Source organism: Arachis duranensis, chromosome 10 (assembly GCF_000817695.3).
Source record: "Arachis duranensis cultivar V14167 chromosome 10, aradu.V14167.gnm2.J7QH, whole genome shotgun sequence".
In the NCBI taxonomy this organism is placed as follows: domain Eukaryota; kingdom Viridiplantae; phylum Streptophyta; class Magnoliopsida; order Fabales; family Fabaceae; genus Arachis; species Arachis duranensis.
Window position 1 is genome coordinate 16,874,557 of NC_029781.3, and position 27,560 is coordinate 16,902,116.

Below are 27,560 nucleotides of genomic sequence, written 5' to 3' on the forward strand. Positions count from 1 at the left end.
AATCTGAAAAATCATGAGATTGATTCTTGAAGCAAGAAAAAGCAGTGAAAAAGCAAAAGCTTGAAAAAAAAAGAAGAGTGGCAAAAAAAATAGAAAGGAAAAGAAAAGCAAGCAGAAAAAGCCAATAGCCCTTAAAACCAAAAGGCAAGGGTAAAAAGGATCCAAGGCTTTGAGCATCAATGGATAGGAGGGCCCAAGGAAATAAATCCAGGCCTAAGCAGCTAATTCAAGCTGTCCCTAACCATGTGCTTGTGGCATGCAGGTCAAAGTGAAAAGCTTGAGACTGAGTGGTTAAAGTCGTGATCCAAAGCAAAAAGAGTGTGCTTAAGAACTCTGGACACCTCTAACTGGGGACTTTAGCAAAGCTGAGTCACAATCTGAAAAGGTTCACCCAGTCATGTGTCTGTGGCATTTATGTATCCGGTGGTAATCTAGAAAACAAAGTGCTTAGGGCCATGGCCAAGAATCATAAAAGTAGCTGTGTTCAAGAATCAACAAAATTAACTAGGAAAATCAATAACACTATCTAAAGTTCCTATAGATGCCAATCATTCTAAACTTCAAAGGATAAAGTGAGATGCCAAAACTATTCAGAAGCAAAAAGCTACAAGTCCCGCTCATCTAATTAAAACTAATATTCATTGATATTTTGGGATTTATAGTATATTCTCTTCTTTTTATCCTATTTGATTTTTAGTTGCTTGGGGACAAGCAACAATTTAAGTTTGGTGTTGTGATGAGCGGATAATTTATACGCTTTTTGGCATTGTTTTTAGGTAGTTTTTAGTAGGATCTAGCTACTTTTAGGAATGTTTTATTTAGTTTTTATGCTAAATTCACATTTCTGGACTTTACTATGAGTTTGTGTGTTCTTCTATGGTTTTAGGTAATTTCTGGCTGAAATTGAGGGACCTGAGCAAAACTCTGATAAAAGGCTGACAAAGGACTGCTGATGCTGTTGGCTTCTGACCTCCCTGCACTCGAAATGGATTTTCTGGAGCTACAGAATTCCAAATGGCGCGCTCTTAACAGCGTTGGAAAGTAGACATCTAGAGATTTCCAGAAATATATAATAGTTCATACTTTATTCGAGATTAGATGACGCAAACTGGCACTCAACGCCAGTTCTACGCTGCATTCTGGAGTCAAACGCCAGAAACACGTCACGAACCAGAGTTGAACGCCAAAAATATGTTACAACTTGGCGTTCAACTCCAATAGAAGCCTTAGCTCGTGTAAAGTTCAAGCTCAGCCCAAGCACACACCAAGTGGGCCCTGGAAGTGGATTTCTGCATCAATTACTTACTTCTGTAAACCCTAGTAGCTAGTCTAGTATAAATAGGACTTTTTACTATTATATTTTCATCCTGGTTTGTATGTTTGATCCTGTGATCACGTTTTGGGGGCTGGCCTCTCGGCCATGCCTGGACCTCTATCACTTATGTATTTTCAACGGTGGAGTTTCTACACACCATAGATTAAGGGTGTGGAGCTCTGTTGTACCTCGAGTTTCAATGCAATTACTACTATCTTTATTCAATTCACTCTTATTTCCATTCTAAGATATTACTCGTACTTCAACCTGATGGATGTGATGATCCGTGACACTCATCATCATCCGTCCCTATGAACGCGTGCCTGACAACCACTTCCGTTCTACAAGCGAGAGCTAGAGTATATATCTCTTGGATTCCTGATGCACGACGCATGGTTGCCCTCGCCTGACAACCGAGCCTTCCATTCCGTGAGATCAGAGTCTTCGTGGTATAAGCTAGATTGATGGTGGCATTCATGGGAATCCAGAAAGTCTAACCTTGTCTGTGGTATTCCGAGTAGGATTCTGGGATTGAATGACTGTGACGAGCTTCAAACTCGCAATTGTTGGGCGTGATGACAAACGCAAAAGAATCAAGGGATTCTATTCCAACATGATTGAGAACCGACAGATGATTAGTCGTGCTATGACAGAGCATTTGGACCATTTTCACTGAGAGGATGGGATGTAGCCATTGACAACGGTGATGCCCTACATACAGCTTGCCATGGAAAGGAGTAAGAAGGATTGAAGGAAGGCAGTAGGAAAGCAGATGTCCTAGAGCCATACAGCATCTTCAGACGCTTATCTAAAACTCCCACCAATGAATCTACATAAGTATCTCTATTCTATTTTATTTTATTTGCGTCCACTATAATCTCTTAATACATTTGAATCAGCCTGACTGAGATCTACAAGATGACCATAGCTTGCTTCATACCAACAATCTCCATGGGATCGATCTTTACTCACGTAAGGTATTACTTCCACAACCCAGTGCACTTGCTGGTTAGTTGTGCAGAGTTGTGACAAAATGTGATTCACGTTTGAGAGCGCCACCAAGTTTTTGGCACCATTGTTGATGATCACAATTTCGTGTACCAGGGTCCTTCACTCCCGACTTGATATACTTCTTTCAAATGTCTCTTTCGAGATGATTTGGTCAACCCCCCTTCTAGCAAATCCTCCTGATATCATATGGATATGTCGTTCTGGAGTTTACGGGGGTGGACCTCTTTGTTTGTGACCTTCATCATATCTTTTTCTTTTCCCATGAGTGTACGACCTTTCCATGAGATATTTGTCTAGCCAACCTTTTCTGAGCAACTTTTCTATCATATTTTTAAGGTCGTAAAAATCATTTATGGAGTATCCATAAAGCTTATGGTACTCGCAATACTCATTATGACTTCCCCCTTTTTTATTTTTTGTTGGGCGTAAGGGTGGAAGCTTCTCGGTGTGACAAATTTTCCTGTACACATCTACGAGGGAAATTCTCAACAGAGTGTAGTTATGATATCTTCTGCGTTTCTTGAATCCGGCTTCTTCCCTTCTCTTAGGCTCCCTTTCTTTTGATTGTTGAAGGTTCCCGAGTCGCCAACTTGGTTCTCGTAACCTACCGTTTTCCTCCATGTTGATGTACTTCTCGGCCCTTTCTTGTACATCGCTCAAGGAAGTCGGATGCCTTTTCGAGATGGGCTGGGAGAAGGGTCCGTCTTGAAGGCCGTTGACAAGTCCCATTATTACTGCCTCAATAGACAAGTCCTGGATATCTAAGCAAGCTTTGTTGAATCTTTCCATGTAGTCTCTCAGGGGTTCTCCGACCTCCTGTTTTATTCCCAGTAGGTTGGGGGCATGCTTGACTTTGTCTTTCTGAATTGAAAATCTCATAAGAAACTTACCGAGAGGTCATCAAAGCTGGTGACCGACCTGGGGGGGAGGCTATCAAACCACTTCATGGCCGCCTTTGTCAAAGTCGTCGGGAAGGCTTTGCAGCGGGTAGCGTCGGAGGCATAGGCCAAATAAATCCGGCTTTTGAAATTGCTGAGGTGATGCTTCGGGTCAGTCGTCCCATCATACAGAACCATGTCAGGATGTTTAAAGTTTCTGGAAACTTTAGCCCTCATGATATCCTCAGTGAATGGGTCTTCTCCCCCTCTAGGGTGTCTTCTCGGTTCACGCGAGAGTTCTTGTTTCGGAGATTAGATTCCAGCATCAAGATCTTTTCTTCGAGCTTTCTTCGTCGCTTGATTTCTCTCCTTAGGCTTTTCTCCGCTTCACGCTGTCGGTCCATCTCTTGTTCTAGTTGCTCGAGTCGACCTTGGTGGCCTTGCAATAGCCCCATGAGGTCAGTTGCATTAGGTTGCCCCTCCTCTCCAGGCTGATGAACTTCAGAGGAAACTTTCTTTGATGCCGGGGTGTTCGAGGGGCCTTCACCACGCGATCCTTTCGCACATGTTTGGTGTATTATTGCTTGGTCATTATTGACCACTTCCTGATGCTCTTGATCGAACTCAGATGCGATGTGCCCATCCTTATGTTGGTCGTCCACCATTGTGCATTGATCTCCGAGTCTCCGGCAACGGCGCCAATGTTCCAGGGGTTACTTGAAATCGGATATGGATTGGGCTTGCTTTGAAGCCCAAACGTTCAATAGGATGGTCTCCGACTTGTCCAGCGTCAAAGCGCCGCCATCCAAATTGTGTGTTTGAAATAATGGGGGGGTGGTACTTGCAAGACACTTTGATGCCTAAGTCAATAAGGGGTTAAGCAGGTTTAAGTATATTGGACTTAGATGTACCTGAATGTGTCAGGGTATTTATAGGAGACGAGCCAATAACCACCATTGAAGTAGTTCTATTTCTGATGGTGGATAATCGTCCCTTTATCTTAGGGTTGTTGAGATCTCCCTTCTAGAAGCGGAAGAGAGATTTAAGGAGACAGTTATTCACTTAGATGAGTGTTAAGTGCCTATTTACGTTCATCTCGACTTCTTTGAGGAGATCGGATAGGCGGTGTAGGCCAATTTTTTAGATTGGACTTTTTAGCTCAATTTGGGCCTGGTCCTATGATTTGGGTCATGGTATGAACACTAACAATATCAAAAGTTTAATAGACCGAAGCCTAATTCCATTTCTCGTTACTTAATTTAAATAAACCTAATTACACAAGTAAATAAAATTTTAAAATCACATGATGTAAATAAAAGAGAAGAAGAATAATACTGCATAACCCTGCTTTATTGATAGACAAACTTGCACCGCTGCTCTCCACTCAAAATTCAAAATTCAACAACTGGCACATGCTGCAATGTCACGCAGATATGGATGCTGATCGAAAAAAAGAATGCAAAATAACTAATTCTAATAATGGTTACCTTCTTTTCCTAGAGATATCATTGCTGCCCATGCCCCTGTAATTAAACCTCCAGGCATGCTCCCAGCTATGGTTGGAGACACATACAACCCACCAATCCACTCGGTAACTGTGACAATGTAGAATTTGGAAATGAATTTTTAAAATCAAAAGAACTAATCCTAATAACGAAGATAGCAATTTCTCCAAACAGATGCATCACTCTCCATTGTCTTAAAACATAGGCTAGCTCTTATTTTATCTCAGCACTTATATTGTTTCCTCTTCTTTTCAGGTTGCTCGTTGTGGGAAGTTTTTAATTACTTGAATATAGAAGACTAGTAAGCTTGCCATATTAAAATATTGTTTAAGCAGGATCGTACATTTACTTTCTCACACACACACGTGGGTATTTCTATGCACAGTGTACAGTATAAATAACCTCAAGGCACATTATTTGTCAGAAAGAAATTGTAGACTTACCAGCAAAAAATTGATGCTGCAGAACCCACATGGTAGAAAGAAAATAAGTACATTAGTAATCAGCTGCAAAAATAGGCGCAAATTATTTTTTATATTCCGGTGAAAATGGTGTTTTTTAGAATCATGGATTATAAGGGTGTTATTTTTAAATGTGAAATTTTTTTATTTAAAAGGTAGAAATTAGACTATCCAATTTATTTGGGAACAAAAAATCAGACCATCCGATTTGTTAGGAACAAAAATCGAACCCTCCAATTTTTTTTGAAAATAAATCACAACAAATAAATTAGATCCTCCGATTTGATATTAAAAAAAGAGGAGTGCTAAAGGGCTAGTAAATTTTGTGATTTGTAGTTATCAGTTAGTCATCAATAGTGTTTTTAATGGTGTGAGATTTTATCTAATGCTAAAGAAATACTCATTTTTCCTTTGTTGGCTAAGTTCTGATAAGATTTTAATAAAAATTCTGTCCCTTTAAATTTTCTCTTAATCGGTAGATCTGATTACTAATTTCCATACCAAAACAAAAATATATACGCAACCAATAAAATTGAATTGCACATATTTCTCTTTCATAATAAAAATTTTTAGCCACAAATAGGTTTAAAAACAATATTCCAATAACGGGAAGAGAAATTACAGAGAACTTAATCCATAAAATAGAAGGAAAAAAATAAATGGAAGAGAAGTGGGTTGTAACAAAAAGAATTCGTCATTTCATTATAGAACATGGAATTTGACAAGAAAGGAAAAGATTACAATAGGTCACAAGCTATCCTGAAAAAGAAAACAAATCCTGATTCAACAAGATATACTTGTTCCTTTGGGAGCTAAACTATATTTATGCACGTCCACTAATATTGAAGATACTCCTTTAACAGAAAAATCAGGATACCTAGGTAGAAAAAGTTACAAGTTACTTAAACTTATATCAGCAACCTCAGAGCTATCAATCATTCCAATACAACAGTCCAACTTCTCTCATTTTGCATGCTTTGGGTCATTCCATGTGCAGACAACATTATAGACCCTAGTTTGCAAACAAAAAATGAAGACAATACTGTGTTAGTGACATGCTGATACAAGAAATTAGGTTTGTGCATTTGTGATATTGTCAAGTAATTCTTGGAAAAATAGAATTATTGTCAATTTAGAAAAGAAAAAATTCCACAGAGTGTGGCAGATTTGGATCCAAAGGGCAGGTAAAAAATTTAGAAAAGAACCTAAAACAGTAACAAAGTAAGAACCAAAGGTAAAAGAATACTTACTGAAATAACTAATAAGTTATGCTATGCATACCCAAGCTTGATGCCAACTGACCAAGTTCTTACAAAAGAAATGTTGAGTTTAAAAAAAACTAACAAAAAATTAATTGATGATGATTATTAGGTTAAAATACAATTAATTGTATGATTAGTTTGTTTAATGTCCAAAAATTAGTAGTAAACAAAGCAAGTTAGAAAAACAAAGCTAACAAAGTCCAAATTGTTTAAAGGCCAGTACACTCAAACTCAAGGAAATATTTGTTAATTACAACAACAAATTTTTATCAAAAAAAAAAGAATGCTTCGGTCTTCAATTGATGAATTAAGCCTATGTTCATAACATCCAAGAGCATACCCGAACCTTATTCATTTCTCAAAATGACAACGCGATCCTTTAATATAAAAACGATCAACTTTGGTCTCTGTCTTTTATTTCTCGTGACATTATTTTGTTAAAAAAATATCTTTTTTCAATGAAAAAGATCTTTTTTTGCTTTTTAACGTGTTTGGCAAATTTCTAGTAGTAAAAATAAAAGCACTAGTAAAATAAAAAAAAGATCTTTTTTGAGAAGTTGTAATTTACATCTTTTTTTAAAAGATCTTTTTCCTTAAAAAAAAGATATTTTTTGTATAATAAATAAACAAAAAAGTACTTTTATATTGTTATACCCAAACATAATTAATAGATAAAAAGACCTTTTTACATGAGATATTCAAACATAAAATTACTTTTACTTCTCTATAAGATCTTTTAAAAAAAAGATAACTCGAAAAAGATCTTTTCTTAAAAGCTCACCCAAACAAGTCCGAAGTCTAGTTGTTTCTTCAGGCAGCACATACAATTCTGGGGGACAGTAGTCAGGATCCAAAGGGGGTAAAATTGGGAACATAATTCTTTCCGATTTGCAGGTCAATAGCTGAACCAAAATTAATGAATTTGATTTGTCCCTGCTTGGTAACCACCAAGTTGGCAGGCTTTATATCCCGGTGACCAACGCCTGTGTCATGAATCTTCTTAAGCAAAGTAATCATTTGGCGCATTATTGCTTGATGATCAAGGCATCTCTTTTCAACGAGTCTATCCCTTGCAAGACTTGTCGAAACATGACAGATTCCAAGTTTGAAGGAAAGTTTCAATCCGTCATGTAGTCGGCAAGAGAACAGCCACCCTGTGACATCATAACCCTGCAATTAGTGTATAGAATAGTTGGTACCTAAGTTGCATGAATACAGGTACAAAGTACAAAAAAATTGGTATAGTTTTATCAAAGATCAAATTACTCTATTAATTCTTATAGTTTTCTCAAATTGTGATTAGATTTTCAATTGAGTCTTTACATCAGTTTTAGATTTGTAATTAAATCTTTTTTAACAATAAACGTTGCAAAATCATTTTCATCTATCTCACACCATCATTAAGTTAAATGTTTTTAGAACGACGAAAATGTGATTATAAATTTAGCGACTCAATTTCAAATTTGGTAAAACTAAATAGATTAACAGCAAAATTTTAACCTTTATCAAACAGAAACATGAATAAGAGCACCTCAAACTTTCAAACAAGCCATTTTCCACCTTTTGTGAAAAGTGAATTGCTTTTATCATCAACAAAACTTCCAAAAAACTTAGCACACGTTTTTGGAACTGCTCTGGAGAGTCTGTAATTGAACCACTCCTCAACATTCACCAACTTCTTCTGCTCCTTCAATTCCAACTTTCACCTGCATACACACCACAGATGAAATCGGTTACAGGAATCAAACTATGCCAGAGTTCTCTACCATAACTAGGGATACCTTTTTAAGAATGACTTTGTCCTTAGATTTTGCATCCAACTTTGTTATTACATTCCTCGCCTTATTGCCACTCTTCTTTATCCTCTCTTGTTCTACAGTATTTACATTTCATGGGACCAAAACACCTCAATAAACAACACCAAATGACCCTTCTCCTAATTTATCTTCAATCACAAAATCACTCCTTTTAAGACTTCTCCTTCCAAATAAACTATCCAAAACCATTTGAATTGGAGCCATAAAGTATGCATCAATGGCTCCAACAAGAAGACCAGGCCTTGCAGTTAAGTAAATCCATGACAAACTAGCAAAAGCAAGAAACCCCCATTTTTGTAAACTTGATAAGTCTTCAGTTACATTCTGGAACTTCCCTAATGTGGGGTCCAACTCCAACAATAACTCTTTGATGTTATCCAAGAATGCATGATACTTTATGGAGTTAATGTATTAAGAGAGAAACGATGTGTTAAGAGAGAAATTGTATATGGGGTGGTGGATTTCAAAGGAGAAAAATATATTGTGATGATTGTGACGAAGTGTAGTTGAAGTCGTGCTGATTAGAGAAACCATGATATGTTGTTGAGCCTAGTTTGATTTTGGGTTAAGTTATGATGACAAACATTCTTTTGGGTGGAAAGCCCAATATAGTTTAATATGAGTGTTTAGTGATGCAGGCCCATATGTCCAAGTCCAACAAGCTTCAGCAATGTAAAAGAGCCAAAGCTCATTCTTGTTGCACCGTTCAGCAATAATAAAAGGCTATGCATTTGGCAAAAGAAAAAGGGCAGTTGTCTACCTCACAAGCAAAACAAGACAGATGGAAAACAAAGGAAGCAACAACACAGCAAGGACAGGTGTGGCTCTGCAAAAGCAAGAAAGGACACAAAGGCACACCCCACTAACCCAAGGACAATAGCAGAGCAACATTTTGTTGGTGGTTGAGCAAAACACAAATATGCAGAAACAAGGAGCAGCTCCTCGTATGGCAGAGATCATGGAGCAAGATGCAAAAGAAGAGCATGCCAAGGAAGTAAGAAACTCCAAGGACAACAGAGGTGGTGGACGAACTCCTCCAGCAGCAGGAGTAGTGGAGCAGGATAAAGAAGGAGAGCTTGCTAGCTGTGCCAACACCAACGGGCAGCAAGGACAAGCAAAAGGAGGAAGCTACAATGAAGCCAAGTTTAAGATATATAACAAGCTTCACTCCAACATTTGGAGCAGAGGAAGAGAGCACACATATTCAGAGAACCCTCTCCAACATAGAGCTGAAATCTTTTTCTTCTACTCAAGCTTAATTCTGATCTTATGTTATGGCTGTCTTGCGTTATTTTTTGTTTTGAAAAAGGCAATTATGTGAGGTTCAAAAGCCAAGAGAGAAAAGACAAGAGTGATGCAAAATAGCCACTGATTTCTGATGTAATTTGGGTGTATGAACTAGAATTAGTTCCCCTTGCCAAGTTGGGTTAGCACTTGGTGAGAATTAAATCTGTGTAGATTCCCCTTCCAAGTTGGGATAGCACTTTGGGGTTGCTAAGCTTTGGTGTAGGAAGCTTAGGGGTGATACTAGTTGGATTAGGAATTAATTCAATAGTATTGGTGTATGTAATCTGAGAATTATAGTGAAAATTCTACCATGGTTTGTGGTAGAGAATGGACGTAGGATTCATGGCACTGAGAATCCGAACCAGGATACATGCTGGCCTCTTTCTCCTCTTCTTTGCTCTTTTAATGTTCTGCGTATGAGACAATTTTAAATAATCTCTTGCAACTTGAGCAACAGCAAAACAGAGTTTGAAACTTTAAGTTTTAAACTAATTTGATTCAACCCCCCCTTCTCAAGTTCAACTAGAATCATCAATTGGTATCCAGAGCTCGGTCTCAAGAAGGCAAGCTTCACAGCTTGGAGTAAAGATCCATGGCCAATAACATGAATCCCAACATCGTGGCTTTCACTCTCACTGAAGGGCAATCCAACAATAGACCTCCCTACTTCAATGGCAGCAACTACTCTTACTGGAAAGAAAGAATGAGAATCTTCGTGCAGTCGATCGACTACAACATCTGGAAGATCATTCTCAACGGCCCAGATGTTCCTACCAAACAGAATGCTGATGGAGAAGTTGTGGCAAAGGAGGACAACGAATGGACAGATGAAGAAAAGAAGAAGGTTGAACTCAATGCCAAGGCAATCAACCTGATGCACTGTGCAATCAGTTTTGAAGAATTCAGAAAAGTGTCAAGCTGTAAAATAGTGAAAGAAATCTGGGATAAGCTCAGACTCACTCATAAAGGCACTAAGCAAGTGAGGGAGACCAGAATTGACATGCTAATGAAGGAGTATGAAATGTTCAGTGTGAAGGAAGATGAGAGCATTGATCAAATGTTCGAAAGGTTCTCAATAATCATCAACAATCTGGACGCCATGGGAAGAAGCTACTCTGAAGAAACCTTAGTAAGAAAGATTCTGAGGAGTCTTACTAAGAAATGGGAAGTGAAAAGCACAGCCATCTCTGAAAGGAATGATTTGATCAAAATCACCTATGATAAGCTGAGAGGCAAGCTGCTGGCTTATGAAACCACTCACATGTCTCAAGACAAACATGACAAAAAGAAAAGTATAGCACTAAAATCAAGAATGACAGCTCAAGGAGAAGAATCTGATGACAGTTTCTTAGATGAAGAAATGGTGCGCTTTGCAAGAAAAATGAGAAGACTACTGAGATACAAAAACAAAGGCAAAGGAAGCTCTTCATCCAAAGATGTCAAGAAAGATCAAGTTAAGTTTACGTGCCATCACTGCAAGGAACCTGGTCACTTCAAGTCAGATTGCCCTCAACTTAAGAAAGGCGAAAAATCCAAGAAAGACAAAAAGAAGGTGATGATGGCAACATGGGAAGACCTGGAGAACGACACCAGCTCGGAGAGCTCTGATCAAGAAGCTCAGCTATGTTTGATGGCAGACCATGACGATGAAAATGAGGTAGATCTTTCTGACTTATCTATTGATGAACTACAATACATTATCAAAGATATCTCTGTCAGTTCCAAGAAACTCTTGGACAAGTATGCTAAATGCAAGAAAGAAAATGAGGCTTTGAGGATTGAAAATGATCTTCTTTTGAAAAAGGTTAAGGCAAATGAAACTGGAAATGAAAAGCTTTTAAAAGAAGAAAACACTGCCTTGCGAGCTGAATTAGAAAAATTCAAGCTCAAGCATGAAGTTACTGATTCCACTTATTTGATTTTTGAAAACAAAAAGGTGAATGAACAAATAAAAAGTTTGAATAAAGACTTAGCTAAGTTTATTCAAGGTTATCAAAATCTGAACAAACTGCTTGCTAGTCAAAGGTTTGGTTCTGAAAAATCAGGACTAGGGTTCAAAGAGGAAAGTAAGGCAGTTTTCAAACAAAACTTTATAAAATCTGAAGCCTCCTCTTCCAAGTTTTTCAAACCAAAAGGATTCAGCAAACCTCAAAAATCAGTGAGCAAGAATCAGTGCAATAGAAATGGTCATGATCCTCCTCAATGTTTCATCTTTCCTAGGTCTTTTGGTAATGATAGTAAGTTATATAAAGTTATTCATGATTTTAATGCTCTTGGGCAATCAAGAAGATTTCACATCAAAGGATCCAAATGGATTTGGATACCTAAGGTTAGTTGAAGAACATGCAGGTTTGCCTTGCATCTAAGAAGAAAAAGGACATGTGGTATCTTGATAGTGGATGTTCAAGGCATATGACCGGAAGGGATGCTTTCTTCATTAAACTCTACAAGTATGATGGAGGATTTGTCACTTTTGGAGATAATGGTAAGGGTAAAATAATTGCCATTGGTAAGGTTGGTAAAGATTTTTCTACTTGCATAGATAGTGTCTTTTTAGTTGATGGGTTAAAGCATAATCTATTGAGCATAAGTCAATTGTGTGACCTTGGATATGTTGTAATCTTTAGGAAATCTGATTGTAGAGTCATAAATGAGAGAACAGAGGCTGTTTTATTTGTTGCCAAAAGAAGTGATAATGTTTATGGTATCACTCTAGATGATCTAAAAGTTCAAAATGTAACATGTTTTTCTTCAATGAAATCTGAAAAATGGATGTGGCATAAGAGGTTAGGACATGCTAGCATGTTCCAAATCTCTAAGCTTGTAAAGAGAGGCTTAGTTAGAGGACTTCCTAATATAAAGTTTGATAAGGACATCATTTGTGATGCTTGTCAAATGGGTAAACAAATTAAAACCTCTTTTAAATCCAAGGAAGATGTCTCTACTAAGAAACCATTGGAATTGTTGCATCTTGATCTGTTTGGACCAACTAGGACTCAAAGTCTTGGATGAAAGAGTTATGGCATGGTAATTGTGGATGACTACACTAGATTCGGCTGGGTGTTCTTTCTTGCTCATAAACATGAGGCCTTTTCTGTTTTTGAAAAATTTAGCAAAAAGATTCAAAATGAAAAAGGTTTTAGAATTGTTTCAATTAGAAGTGATCATGGAAAGGAATTTGAAAATCAATTCTTTGAATCTTTTTGTGATGAACAAGGCATATCACATAACTTCTCTTGTCCAAGAACACCTCAACAAAATGGTGTTGTGGAAAGAAGAAATAGAAGTTTACAAGAAATGGCTAGAGCTATATTATGTGAATATGAAATTCCCAAGTTCTTATGGGCTGAAGCTGTAAATACAGCTTGCTATGTTTTAAATAGAACCCTCATTAGGAAGTTTTTGAAGAAAACCCCATATGAACTTTGGAAAGGGCATCCTCCCAATCTTAGTTATTTTCATGTGTTTAGATGCAAGTGTTTCATTTTGAATATCAAAGAAAATTTAGGAAAATTCGATCCTAAAACACATGAAGGGATTTTTCTTGGTTATTCCACAAATAGCAAGGCCTATAGAGTTTATAACAAGAACTCCAAAACTGTTGAGGAAACCATGCATGTCACATTCTGTGAGACTAACATTGTTCCTAGTGTTTGCATAGATGATAGTCCAGGTTTCGAAGCTGAATTACCCGAGAACAATGAGCCAGTTCAACAAAATTCAAGTTCTCAAGAAGCTGCACTTGCTAGCAACAAAAATTCCAATTCTGCAGGAGACAATTTGGAATTATCTCCTGTTGCTGCAGAAAATACTGATGCAGAGGCCATTGTTGATCAAGAGGAACCTGAATCCTCAAACCAATCAAGAAGACCAAGAGAATGGAGGTTTTTGAAAAACTATCCTGAAGAGTTCATAATAGGAAATCCATCCACTGGCAGGACTACCGTTCATCTTTGAAAAGAGCCGAGTCCAACAACATTACTCTCTTATCAAAGATTGAACCTCAAAACATCCAAGAAGCTCTTACTGATCCTTCATGGGTGCTAGCTATGATGGAAGAACTGCAGCAATTTGAGAAGAACCAGGTCTGGTCATTAGTGCCTTATCCAAATGGAAAGAAAGTCACTGGCACTAAATGGATTTTCAGAAACAAACTGGGTGAAGATGGATCCATAGTCCGAAACAAAGCTAGATTGGTCGCTCAAGGATATGATCAAAAGGAAGGGATTGATTTCGATGAATCCTTTGCACCAGTAGCTCGAATGGAAGCCATTAGATTGCTCCTTGCATATGCTGCTCATTGTGGCTTCAAGTTGTTCCAAATGGACGTAAAGTGTACTTTTCTCAATGGCATAATAGATAGAGAGGTTTATGTGGCTCAACCACCTGGGTTTGAAAACAAAACTTTTCCTAACCATGTTTTCAAACTAGCTAAAGCCTTATACGGTTTAAGACAAGCTCCTAGACCTTGGTATGAGAGGCTTAGCTCATTTTTATTGAAAAATAACTTTCAAAGAGGAGCCACTGACACCACTTTATTTATTAGAAATTATCATGATTATTTTATTCTTGTGCAAGTTTATGTTGATGATATTATATTTGGTTCGGCTAATGAGGATTTGTGTGCAGATTTTGCTAAGCTTATGACCAATGAATTTGATATAAGTATGATGGGAGAACTCAATTTCTTCCTAGGCTTGCAAATCAAGCAAACTGCAGAAGACATATTCATCCATCAAGAAAAATATGCAAAGGAACTCGTCAAGAAGTTTGGGCTGGACAGTGCTAATCCTATGGGAACCCCCATGCATCCTAACATTAAGCTTGATAAGGATGAACACGGTAGAGATGTTGATGAGACACGATACAGAGGGATGATTGGATCCCTAATGTATCTAACCTCCTCAAGGCCTGATATCATCCAAAGTGTTGGAGTTTGCTCAAGGTTTCAATCAAAGCCTAAGGAGTCACATCTCTCTGCTGTCAAGAGGATCATCCGATATGTACTTGGTACCACTAATTATGGGCTATGGTTTCCTAAAACTAATTCTTTTCAATTAGTGGATTTCTGTGATGCAGATTTTGCTGGGGATAGGATTGATAGAAGAAGCACAAGTGGCATGTGCTGCTTTCTTGGGAAATCCCTCATTGTTTGGTCTAGCAAGAAGCAAGCTACTGTGGCACTTTCAACAACCGAAGCTGAGTATATTGCAGCCTCCTCTTGTTGTTCTCAATTATTATGGTTAAAAACTCAACTAGCTGATTATAAACTAAATGTCTCAAATATTCCATTATTTTGTGACAACATGAATGCTATTAACATTTCCAAAAACCCTGTTTTGCACTCAAGAACAAAGCACATTGAAGTTCGTTTTCATTCTATAAGAGAGCATGTGCAAAATGGAAATTTAGACATACAGTTTGTTAATTCTGAAGGTCAGCTAGCAGATATATTCACCAAACCATTGATAGAGAAAAGGTTCTGCAAGTTGAGAATTGAATTGGGCATTCTTGCTTCATCTCTGTTTTCTTAATTTTTCTGATAATGAGATCCTTCGTGTTTTGTCTCATAAATCGCGGTGAGATTTTTTGGCAGATGATGAGTAAACTTCATTAAGTCACTATGGAGCTAATGGACTCTAATCTAACCATGATGAATGATGGACTTCATGTGCTGACGCAGTCTCTGGATGCATGGGCTTTTCTTTAATAAAAACTTTGGAACTTTTCAATGGTTTGGGCTTTGGAACAAATTTACTTGACTAAGCCTTTATGAATAGTGGGTTTTCAAAATTTTTTGGGCTTAAATTCAATTTAATTTTTTGGACCACTGGACTTACTTCAATTTTTGCCGTCTCAAAATTTTTGACATTTGCATTAGGGCTTCATTTTTACATTGCATCTTTTTATTAAGTTCCATCCTTTGTTTGCTTCTCATTTTATTTCCAAACGTACGAAGGTTACAGCTGTAACTTTCAAAATGTTTTCCAAAGATTGGATTTTTATCTTTTCAAGGTGCAACCTTTACACTTCTCAAGCCTATAATAACTCCCCACTACATGCATCCATTCACACTACTATATCCACTCCTTCATCTTCTTCAAACTTGTGCTCTATAAAATGGCTCGAAAGAAGAGAGCTGCTCGCAGAGGCTCCCACAGTGGCACCCACCGCTCTGATCACACACACTCATCTCCCTCTCATTCCCCCACTCATTCCTCACCATCACCACCACCAAACCCTTCTCCTGACATGGCCCGTACTAAGACCACCGCTCGCCGACCTGGCGTTGCTCCTCGTCCTTCACCTCCTCCTCCTCCAACCAACTCTCAACCAAGTTCATCCAAACCCAGCTCTTCCAGAGGAAAGAGGCCTCTTCACGAAGACGAAGAGACAACCCCCACTCAGAATCGCCATACTCGCGGTATAGTCATTGACTTCCCTCTTCGTTCTGTGTCTGAACCTAAGCTGTCAAACCCCATTGCCTACAAGTCTTTCTATGCTGATTTTCCCCATGAGTCTTTTGATCATCGCCGTTATCAATCTCTCATGAACTATCTGTTTTTCTGCAAAGATGTTTACGAGCGTAAACTCTGTCCCCCGAAGCTTGTCAATCTTGACAAACTCCGTAGGAAAGGCCTGAACTTTTCCCCATTGTTTGCATATCAAGGTTGGACATCCATACTATCCATCAAAGAGAAAGTTTACCCTGATTTGGTAAAACGGTTCTATAGCAACATGTCCTACAAAGAAGGGAGAATTGCCTCTTTTGTTAAAGGCAAAGTGATCATTCTTGACAAATATCACCTAAGCAAAGCCCTAGATTACCAAGACCGAGGCCCTGATGTCTACACCTCTGGTAAGTGGGACGATACGCTCAATGTTTCATACTTTGATGCCCTAAGCACTGTCTGCATCAATATCCCTCTCTTAGAAGGTAATTTGCTTACTTGCTTGTGAGACACATGCATGCGTGTATCAGTACCAAAAATGCTTTACCCTATGGCATGCTTCTTACAAAAATTTTTCAATATTACAATGTTGATTTTGGGGCTGAAATTGCTAAAGATTGTAACTCATATATCAAAGGGGGTGGTGCAGTAAAGAAAACAGCTCCTAGGCGTCGCCAAACTGATGACAGCACTGATGTTTCCTCTGTTGATGAGGATCCTCTGATTCCCCCCTCATCCACTATAGTCAAGACCATGACACGCATTCTGAAGAATGTCCTTGAAGAATTCCTCAATCTGACAGATCTTCTTCTCCATCATGGTGCTGAGCGCAAAAGGAATCAAGTTTTGGAGGAAAATGCTCTCAAAAAGACTAAGGGAAGGATTCGCATTCTGAGAGACTTTGTGGAGGACATCGAGGTTGGCCTCACAACTTCTGACAATGAGGGGGAGGATGACGGAACCTCTGATGAATCCAACTCTGATTTCACATTCCTCCCCTTATTGCCACTCTTCTTTATCCTCTCTTGTTCTACATTATTTACATTTCATGGGACCAAAACACCTCAATAAACAACACCAAATGACCCTTCTCCTAATTTATCTCCAATCACAAAATCACTCCTTTTGAGACTTCTCCTTCCAAATAAACTATCCAAAACCATTTGAATTGGAGCCATAAAGTATGCATCAATGGCTCCAACAAGAAGACCAGGCCTTGCAGTTAAGTAAATCCATGACAAACTAGCAAAAGCAAGAAACCCCCATTTTTGTAAACTTGATAAGTCTTCAGTTAAGTAAATCTATGACAAACTAGCAAAAGCAAGAAACCCCCATTTTTGTAAACTTGATAAGTCTTCAGTTACATTCTGGAACTTCCCTAATGTGGGGTCCAACTCCAACAATAACTCTTTGATGTTATCCAAGAATGCATTGCACTTTATGGAGTTAATGTAGTTACTCTTGAAACGCTGTGTTAAGAGGAAAATTGTATATGGGGTGGTGGATTTCAAAGGAGAAAAATATATTGTGATGATTGTGACGAAGTGTAGTTGAAGTCGTGCTGATTAGAGAAACCATGATATGTTGTTGAGCCTAGTTTGATTTTGGGTTAAGTTATGATGACAAACATTCTTTTGGGTGGAAAGCCCAATATAGTTTAATATGAGTGTTTAGTGATGCAGGCCCATATGTCCAAGTCCAACAAGCTTCAGCAATGTAAAAGAGCCAAAGCTCATTCTTGTTGCACCGTTCAGCAATAATAAAAGGCTATGCATTTGGCAAAAGAAAAAGGGCAGCTGTCTACATCACAAGCAAAATAAGATAGATGAAAAACAAAGGAAGCAACAACACAGCAAGGACAGGTGTGGCTCTGCAAAAGAAAGAAAGGACACAAAGGCACACCCCACTAATCCAAGGACAATAGCAGAGCAACATTTTGTTGGTGGTTGAGCAAAACACAAATATGCAGAAACAAGGAGCAGCTCCTCGTATGACAGAGATCATGGAGCAAGATGCAAAAGAAGAGCATGCCAAGGAAGTAAGAAACTCAAAGGACAACAGAGGTGGTGGACGAACTCCTCCAGCAGCAGGAGTAATGGAGCAGGATAAAGAAGGAGAGCTTGCTAGCTGTGCCAACACCAACGGGCAGCAAGGACAAGCAAAAGGAGGAAGCTACAATGAAGCCAAGTTTAAGATATATAACAAGCTTCACTCCAACATTTGGAGCAGAGGAAGAGAGCACACATATTCAGAGCACCCTCTCCAACATAGAGCTGAAATCTCTTTCTTCTATTCAAGCTTAATTCTGATCTTATGTTATGGCTGTCTTGCGTTATTTTCTGTTTTGAAAAAGGCAATTATGTGAGGTTCAAAAGTCAAGAGAGAAAAGGCAAGAGTGATGCAAAATAGCCACTGATTTCTGATGTAATTTGGGTGTATGAACTAGAATTAGTTCCCCTTGCCAAGTTGGGTTAGCACTTGGTGAGAATTGAATCTGTGTAGATTCTCCTTCCAAGTTGGGATAGCACTTTGGGGTTGCTAAGCTTTGGTGTAGGAAGCTTAGGGTTAGATACTAGTTGGATTAGAAATTAATTCAATAGTATTGGTGTATGTAATCTGAGAATTATAGTGGAAATTCCACCATGGTTTGTGGTGGAGACTGGACGTAGGATTCATGGCACTGAGAATCCGAACCAGGATACATGCTGGCTTCTTTCTCCTCTTCTTTGCTCTTTTAATGTTCTGCGTATGAGACAATTTTAAATAATCTCCTGCAACTTGAACAACAGCAAAACAGAGTTTGAAACTTCAAATTTTAAACTAACTTGATTCAACCCCCTTCTCAAGTTCAACTAGAATCATCATATGTTTTACTTGTTACATACAATATCTCGAGCTATAGAGGTCCATTTGATGCAGTTCAATGACATTGGAAGAGTGAACTACCAATCCCCCCTGTCAATTTCTCATAATGACAACGCGATCCCTCAAGAAAAAAATGATCCACTTCGGTCCTTGTCCTTTATTTCGTAACACAACGCGGTCCCTGTAACTCCTTCTCTGTCAACTCTGAATGGAAAATGCTGACGTGTTAGGTTCAAAAATGGACAGGGACCTAATTGTCTCTAAATTTAAATTAGTTAAAGATTTATTTGTCCTTATTTTTTAAACGATATCTTTTTCAAATTATTTTTTATTTATTACATTAATATTATTTTTAAATGAATTATTCAAATTTAAAAATATCATTTATTATGAAACTAAATAAATAATTCTCAAATTTAATTTTTAAATATATAAATAATAAACATTAAAATATGGTTAATACATTAATAATAATAATTCTATGATATACTATTAGTATTATGATCTAGATAATTTTCACAATAAAGTGAAAACTAATGAACACATTATTTGATATATAATAAAAAAATTTGGGTAGTAACAACTTTAATTTTTTATTTTTCTAAACTAAATTAATAATTTTATTTGATATTTTTGCACTAAAATACACCATGAGGAATCGCAACGAGCAGCGTACCCCCATATTTACCATACAGGTTCGTCCCGTTAATACTGACCAACGGCTTGCAATGACAGAATGCCTTTATATACGGTGGGAATGTTCAGAAAAGCCGGTAAAAATAGGCTTGCGAGTCATCCACCAGCCCACCCACTCGAACAGGACTCGTCCTCAACACTGCAACACTACCAGGCATCATCAGTTGCACACTTAAGACCCATTGCGGCAGCTCGTTGTATGACTCATTCCAGTCTTCATGAATCTTTGCCACGGCCTTCTGCTTAACCAACCAAACCTTTCTATAAGTCGGCCTAAACCCGAAATGTGCCTCTATCGCATTCAGTAGTACCTTGATACAGATGGATGCATCAGCTCTAACCATTGACATGATGTAGGCCGAAATCACATGATAATCAAGATTCATGTGATCGCTTGAGATCGACGTGGCCAAACAAGTACGAGGGCCATTGTACCGTTTTACCTCCCAAATATCCCTGCGTTGGCGGATCCTAATCAACCATGTGCACCCGTTGCCAAATTCAGTACACTTTCCAAGGTACTTACGATAATCGAATTCCACCATTTTGTACTGTACCCCCGTCGGATGCTATATGTCTTCACGCTTAACACAGCCTCCTCTTTATCCTAAAACTGCTGACCAACCTAAAACTCTGATAGATCTTCGGAACCCTGCGTATCTCTGGCACCAAATTCAATAGGTTCCCCATGAACCCCCTCCTATCTCATGGCATCCAAGTCCAAAGATGAAAAGGGCGGGGGGTACTGCTGAGTCCCTGAGCTGGAACCACCGCCATCCCTAGCTGGATTACTCACTGCTATGTCATCACCACTATCATCAGCAATGAAGTCCGGCTCCACATCATCACGTCATCATCATCCGGCAATGCATCGTCCATCCCAGCCGGTGCCCCCACACTGTAATGAAATCGGCGCCCTATCAATGATACCAACTTCTCCGCCACCACCGCGGTTGAGATCAATGGTGAACGACGGGGAGGCTACATGCTCTTCCTGAGGTGCAATCACAGGCACGGATGAAGATGCACCAACAGGTCTCGAACTAGAACAGGCTGCCGTTACTGGAGTTTGGGTATTTCGGTTCGAACCATTTGAGCTAGAGACCACATCAACCAGCTTTGCTAACAGCTCAGGTGTCCTGACCTCGAAAAACTGCCGACGACAATGGAACAGGACCTCCAAATCCTCATCACTCCCTATGACAAATGAATCGTATTTCACATCATCTCGCGGCACCGAGATCGGAATGTGATAGAATAACTTATCAACCCGTTTCACGCCTTACAGCCCAAGTTTCTGTATTATAGAATTCAAGAAATCAGCAAAGCTTGTTGTAGATTTCAGAAAAATACTGAGGGAATTTTTATCAGTAAACTTAACACCAAAACGTGTTTTTTTCTTAATTGACCCTCTATAATGCACTAAACATAAACAATTCTCCTCACTAGCCATTGTTTTCACTCTAATGGGAGAAATTCACATTCACACCATATTTATACACGTTGGGCCTTCATAATTTGAAACAACCAATTTCGAGTTATATATATGTAGTTCGAAGCAACCTCATTCGAACTACTATGTCTGCTTCCGTACTTAATTCGAATATTATTCGAACTACTATAATACAAGATGCATACATAATTCGAATCATGTTGATTAGAACTATCTAGACTAAATCTATGCATAATTCGAATTTATTAAATTCGAATTACGCTTCCCTATTAATTCGAAGTGTGTTAATTCGAATTAATATTATTTTCATAGTTCGAATTAGCTTAATTCAAATTACATAAAAATATGATTTTGGGTGATCCATGCCACATTTTTTACTTTGGTAGATACGTATAAATTTTTCTTCCATCCTTAATTTAAATTAAGATTTTTTATTCTAATTATAAGAACTAATTTAAAATTTAAAAATAATATATTCACATCTACTATTCTCAAATTTTATTAATACTTTTATTTTTAAATTAATTCTATTCAAAATATAAATTTTTAAAAATTTATTTATCACTTTATTCTAACTTTTACATTGGCATAGATGATTAAAAATCAAATAAACTCTTTATCATTATAGACATAATACAAAATAAAATTCAATATAGAAATATATATGATAAAATTTAATGGCATCTAACCCATATATCTGATTCCAGATAAAGTTGATGTTGAATAAAACAAAGGATACAAAATTAAACAATTTTATTTTCTGCATAACACATTATAAGTCAACTCAACACAAATGAGCCACAATTCACACAAATAACAATCTAGAAAGTTCACACAACTTCTAAAAGCCAAAATAGAAACCTAAGAAAAAGTTTCTTGTTGGCAATTTATGTGCCAGTATAACACCTTCGTTCATGCAAACCCCTAACCCAACCAAATATAAAAAAATACTAAAACTACCAAAGAAAAAAATAGGTGTGGATTTAAGAGCCAAGACCAATTGCAAGCTACAGCAATTTTAACAAGCTGGGCTATTCCTTTGAAGGAAGGAGGCTGCAGGCCTCACATAAGAGAAGTCTTTGAAGGGGTTGGCACCATTCGGGCTGGCAGCTGGTGAATCGACCACAGGCATATCAGTCCATCGCTTCTCAAAGTTGGCGACGCAATGCTTCCCGGCTACATCCGGCCTAAAATTCGGCTGGATTTCTCTTGCTTCCAACTTCCTCCAGTTGATTTGTTTGAACCACTTGTGGCCTTTAATCTCCATTATCCCCTTAGGTCCACAACCTAAGCGCTTTCCCGCCTCCTTCTGTAGCAGCTGTAACAGACACAAATTATCTTTATCTCAAAGTGAAGAACAAAGGTTTGAATATAACAGTAAGAAAGCAGAAAGCTCAACAAGAAAGGGGAGAAAGAAAGGAATCAAAGGTTCTATGCAGATAAAAATGGATGCAAATAACATCTGAAATACTAATTTCAGTACAAGCTTAAAATGAAATTACAAAATAACCAACAATGTAAACTGATTTACTTACAGCATTGCGAGTATTACTATCTAAATTTTTTGAAAACAAATGGCAATGAACGTATAATTCAATTAACGAATTAGTATTACGTATCATAAACAAAAACAATTATTACCATGATAATGAAACAAAGAGTGGAACAGAAGGAACAGTTTTTCTAACATGCATCTACAATTCCAAATTGGAAACAAACATGGACAGTGGATAAATCAGTGAACAGATTGTGATGGTGTAATCATGAGATATTGAACCAGAACCAGAGGTCTCAGCACAGCTGCACTACTGCTGCACCAGGAGAACACTGGAAGAGGTCAAACCATCAGAAGTACCTGCTTTATTCATCATCTTCACACTGGGACACTATTTTACACAAATATGAATACATGCAAGATACAGTACAGTACGTAAATATGATAAATTACCCCTTTCAACAGAGAATGCGCCTCACTAGACAAAAATGCTGGCAGCTTAATCTTGTCTTTAATTATCTTCTGCTGAATTTTCTCACGATTCCCACCACAAAAAGGTGGCTGCGGAGGAGAAATGACAAAAACAAAAACTTAGCAACTACAAAAAAATGGCAGTTATGAGCATTTAGATTAAAAGTATTTATTACTTATATAATAATCACGCTTACACATAGTAATTTTGTATCATTGACTAACAGTATGAAGATCCAAATGAACAGCAAGGACAAAAATTTACAAGAAACAAGATGCAAACCTTTCCAGTAAGCATCTCAAACAGAAGGATGCCTACACTCCACCAATCAGCAGCCTTATCATGGCCCTTGCCAAGAATAATTTCAGGTGCCATGTACTCTAGTGTTCCACACATAGAATTTGATCTTGTACTATCCTCGAATTGCTTTGCTAAACCAAAATCAGTCAACATAACCTAGTAGACCAACAAATAAATCTCAGTACAGTTATTACACATAGAAAGCAACGTTAAATAAAATCATGAAGAAGGAAAAATTACGTGGCCATCAGCATCCAGCAAGATATTTTCAGGTTTTAGATCCCTGTGCATTATTCCATTCGAATGGAGATGTGAAACTGCAGATACAATCTCAGCAGCATATATGCGTGCTAGATCCTCTCTGGATATTCAAAGAACAATAGAACCCGAGTGTTATCCTGTGAACTAATGCAAGAAGCAGAAGAAAAAACCAACACTCAACCAAACTTACCTGAACAAGCCCTGGTGATAAAGTTGAAAGAAAAGATGCCCCCCATTCACGAAATCCAGCACAAGATACAATCTATATTTTGTCTGAAACAGAATAGAACACATCCATTTTCAATTTCTGAATATTATTAAACAGTCTTATAATACAAGCCATTTAACAAAAGAAACCAATTTATGAGCAGAGCGCATGATTCCCGACATAGTTATGATTAGAATTGCAACCAATTTATGAGCAGAGAGCATGATTCCTGACATAGTTATGATTAGAATTGCACATCAATGCCTCAAACTAACACTTTCTTCATTTAAATTTTGGCCCTTTCGGTAACATACACAATGACAAAAGGCACTAAAAGGAGACAGAATCTAAGAAAAGTACCATACCATTTTGATAAATTATGTCACTAGTGATATATCACCACGATAGCACAAAAGAAGCTACAACATTATCACAATTTGAAAATCAGTACCTGAAATGAGTATCTGAGTTGTACAACAAAAGGATGCTCTATTTGTGTCAAAATATCCCTCTCAGCTTTCATGTACTCAGCATGGTTCTTTTCCATAATTTTGTCCTTCCTCATAACCTTCATAGCATATATTTCAGAAGTTACCTTTTTCTTCACCTGATATACTTTTGCAAATGCTCCCTGCCCCACAACCTTCAAAATCTCAAAATCATCAAGGCTAACTCTGTTAATCTTCATGAGACTCCCACCGTCTTGCAACGATTCCTCGGTGATAACATTGTGAAAGGAAGATTCTTTCACGTCTGTGATCTTTTCTCCAGTCACATCCTCCTCTAGGACCTCTAGTTCCAATGAATCTTCAGTTTCTTGTATGGTGAGCTTTCCAAGCTTCAGTGATTGGCTAACACAAGCAGAAGGGCCAACCAAAGAATGTGAACGGGTGTAAATGACTTCAGGCTCATCATAAACCAGCTCACTAGATTCTTCGAAATACTCTGCAGCAGCAGATTCAATATTATTTACTTCTACTGAGGATGGAACTGTAACCGGACCAAAGACATCTGAGAAATCTAGTTCAATGTGATCTGTGATTACGTTTTCAGGAAGACTTGTAGGAAAGAGCAACTGAGCCTGTAAAGGCTTATATGTGCCAGCCGTAGTCAAACCAGAAAGCTGAGAGGAAACCATTTCTTTTTCCCGCTAATTAAAAAGGGATCTAAATGTGCTGATGGCCAAACTAATAAAGACTATAGATTAATCACTCCAAAGTTCCCCAAGAACCCAACCGCCGATTCTTTCCTGTCAACAGCCTGAATTAGTAGGAAATTGATGTATGCAAATGGCGTTCCCAAGAATTTTGGCAGCAAGGAGAGCAAAATCCAGCAGAAGAGGAGGCTGTTGTTGTTTCCCGAGTCACAGGAAACGAAGAATACTCCAGTGGTTGTTGAACTCATGAAGATCCAATTCACAATCTGTTCAAACTCATCCAACAAAGAAAAGGAGGAATCAAAATCAGAGAGACATGACATACACAAAAGCAACTTCCTTTGTTACCATAATGTAATCCCACAAAGTATTAACAAACACAACTTAAGCTGACAACAAAAACAGAAATCCAATCATATGGATCTCAACCACCAATCTTAAATAAATAGAATCATTTTGGACCAAAAATACCAACTACTAAAAAGGGTGAATAATTAAAAAATTATCAAACATGGATGCTTCCTAGTCCAAGAAAGTAATCTGGCATTGAACATCGGTATCAAAAATATGATTAAACGACAATCTATACTTCAATGGACATCAAGATCTAACTCATGACGAAATTCCCAAAAAACCAAATCACGGATCCAAAAGTCCCCAAAAAACCCAAAACTGGGGTCAAAACCCCAAAGGACAAAAGCACACAATTCACAAGCTACAAACATCAATTCATCATCTTCATATAAAAATAAACAAAAGCATCATCAAACAAACCAATCCACCAGAACAAACAGAACTAAACAAATAATTAATTAATTAAACGCTACAAGCTAACCTACAAGACGGGATTTGAAAAATAATAAAAGATGATGGTTTGAAAGCAAAGAAAGACAAAAAATCGAAACTTTGAAAACGGATATAAGAAAATTGAGTTGGTTTTCTTACCTGGGAAGGTTGCGGGGGAAGGGAATTGGGGGGAAAAGGCGTTGTTTTCACAGCAAAAGAGAGGAAAGGAAAAGAGGGATTCCGATTTCAATTAAACATGTGGAAGAGCACTCGCGTCGCCGCTTATACGGTATTTAGGTGCTACGTGGCTTCATGTGATTGGTTGTTCGTGCCAATTGAGTGATTGACCAAGTGTATATTGGGTCCCACTTGTTTTCTTTCCCTTTTTTTGTGTAATGGGTTTTTCTTTTGTACTTGTTGGAATCTGAGGATGGGGGAATATGCTACGGGAATTTGGTTTCTCCACTTCGGTGTGCTAATTTTGCGGTGCTCATTTGGATTAGAGGAATTTTTTTTCTTTTTATCTTCAAGCATTATCTATAATCTATAATAACAATACGAGTACATAGAGTTTAGAGTTTAGTGTACAATTTTTTTTATTTTAACCTTTTCAACTTAATTTAAAATTAATTTTGTAGTTATGCATCTCACTAACAGTTATAAAAAATTTACATATAATTTCTTCCTCAATCTTTCACTGAAATAATCTATTTTTTAATTTTTTTATTATTTCTTTAATTTTATTTACTTATTATTCAATTCTAACCTTTTCAATTTTCGAATAACTTTTTAAATCTACAACAATAACAATATATATAATACGAGTACATAGAGTTTAGTGTCTAATTTTTTTTCTATCTTAACCCTCCCAACTTAATTTAAAACTAATTTTACAATTATGCATCTCTCTAACAGTTATAAAAAATTCACGTATAACTTCTTCTTCAATTCTTCGCTCAAATAATCTACTTTTTTTAATTTTTTTTTTACTATTTCTCTAATTTTATTTATTTATTACTCAATTCTAATCTTTTCAATTTTCGAATAACTTTTTAAATCTATAATCTATAACAATATATAATGCGAGTACATAAAATTTAGTGTCCAAATTTTTTTCCTATTTTAACCCTCTCAACTAATTTTGTAGTTATGCATCTCACTAACAGTTATAAAAAGTTCACACATAACTTCTTCAATCCTTCACTCAAATAATCTTTTTTTAATTTTTTTTATTATTTCTCTAATTTTATTTACTTATTACTCAATTCTGGCTAAAACTAGTGCACTCTAAGTAAAGTAAGGAGTGCAGTACTCTTTAAAAGTTAACCTACTATCAAAAGTGATTAGGTAAATTAAATTTATTTATTATTTTTTTTTTTTGTCATGGGCTGAACAAACAAACTGTCACCAACAAAAAAACTAATTCGCAGTTTAACACGTGACTATCTTTACATCAGAAAAGTACTCAGAAAATTTTGATCGAATTTCTCCGTTACTCTATTATTATTGATGTGATGTCATTAAGCATTTTCACTGTTTTGTTTGCTAACAGGTGCTTTCACTGTTGTTCTATCTAGCCACAGATTTTGACGCTCTTGAACCCATCTCATTCCACCTCTACCATAGATGGACCTTCAAAACCACGTAAAACTGATTCTGTAGAAGAACCCGGTCTCCACAAGTCCATTATCTTTTATTTCAAATTATCCTCAAAGTATACGTAATAGAATGAAAAATTAAAATACAATTATATTTAAACAATTATTTGTATTATTTTTTATTAATTTATTAAAAAATATAATTAAATTTTGAAGCAAGTTGGTATAAAATATTACAGATATAAAATTAAGAAAAATTTTTTATTTGTATAAGCATGAGCC

At 37.2% G+C, this 27,560-nt stretch overlaps 2 protein-coding genes and 1 pseudogene across 2 annotated transcripts; 1 reads left to right on the forward strand and 2 right to left on the reverse strand.

The window, feature by feature from the left end:
- Positions 1-4,677: 4,677 nt before the first annotated feature.
- On the reverse strand, positions 4,678-9,140 carry LOC107469292 (serine/threonine-protein kinase STN8, chloroplastic-like; annotated as a pseudogene).
- Positions 9,141-10,128: 988 nt separating this feature from the next.
- LOC107469291 (uncharacterized) lies at positions 10,129-11,874 on the forward strand. Its single transcript, XM_016088670.2, has one exon. The coding sequence runs from the start codon at positions 10,129-10,131 to the stop codon at positions 11,872-11,874; it is 1,746 nt and encodes a 581-aa protein (XP_015944156.2).
- A 9,864-nt stretch (positions 11,875-21,738) lies between these two features.
- LOC107469294 (serine/threonine-protein kinase AtPK2/AtPK19) lies at positions 21,739-25,973 on the reverse strand. The gene is made up of 7 exons (XM_016088672.3): positions 25,840-25,973; positions 24,190-25,160; positions 23,721-23,803; positions 23,510-23,630; positions 23,252-23,425; positions 22,951-23,058; positions 21,739-22,320 (listed from the first exon to the last, which is right to left on the reverse strand). The coding sequence occupies exons 2-7, from the start codon at positions 24,874-24,876 to the stop codon at positions 22,021-22,023; spliced, it is 1,473 nt and encodes a 490-aa protein (XP_015944158.1). The 5' UTR covers positions 24,877-25,160; positions 25,840-25,973; the 3' UTR covers positions 21,739-22,020.
- Positions 25,974-27,560: the final 1,587 nt, after the last annotated feature.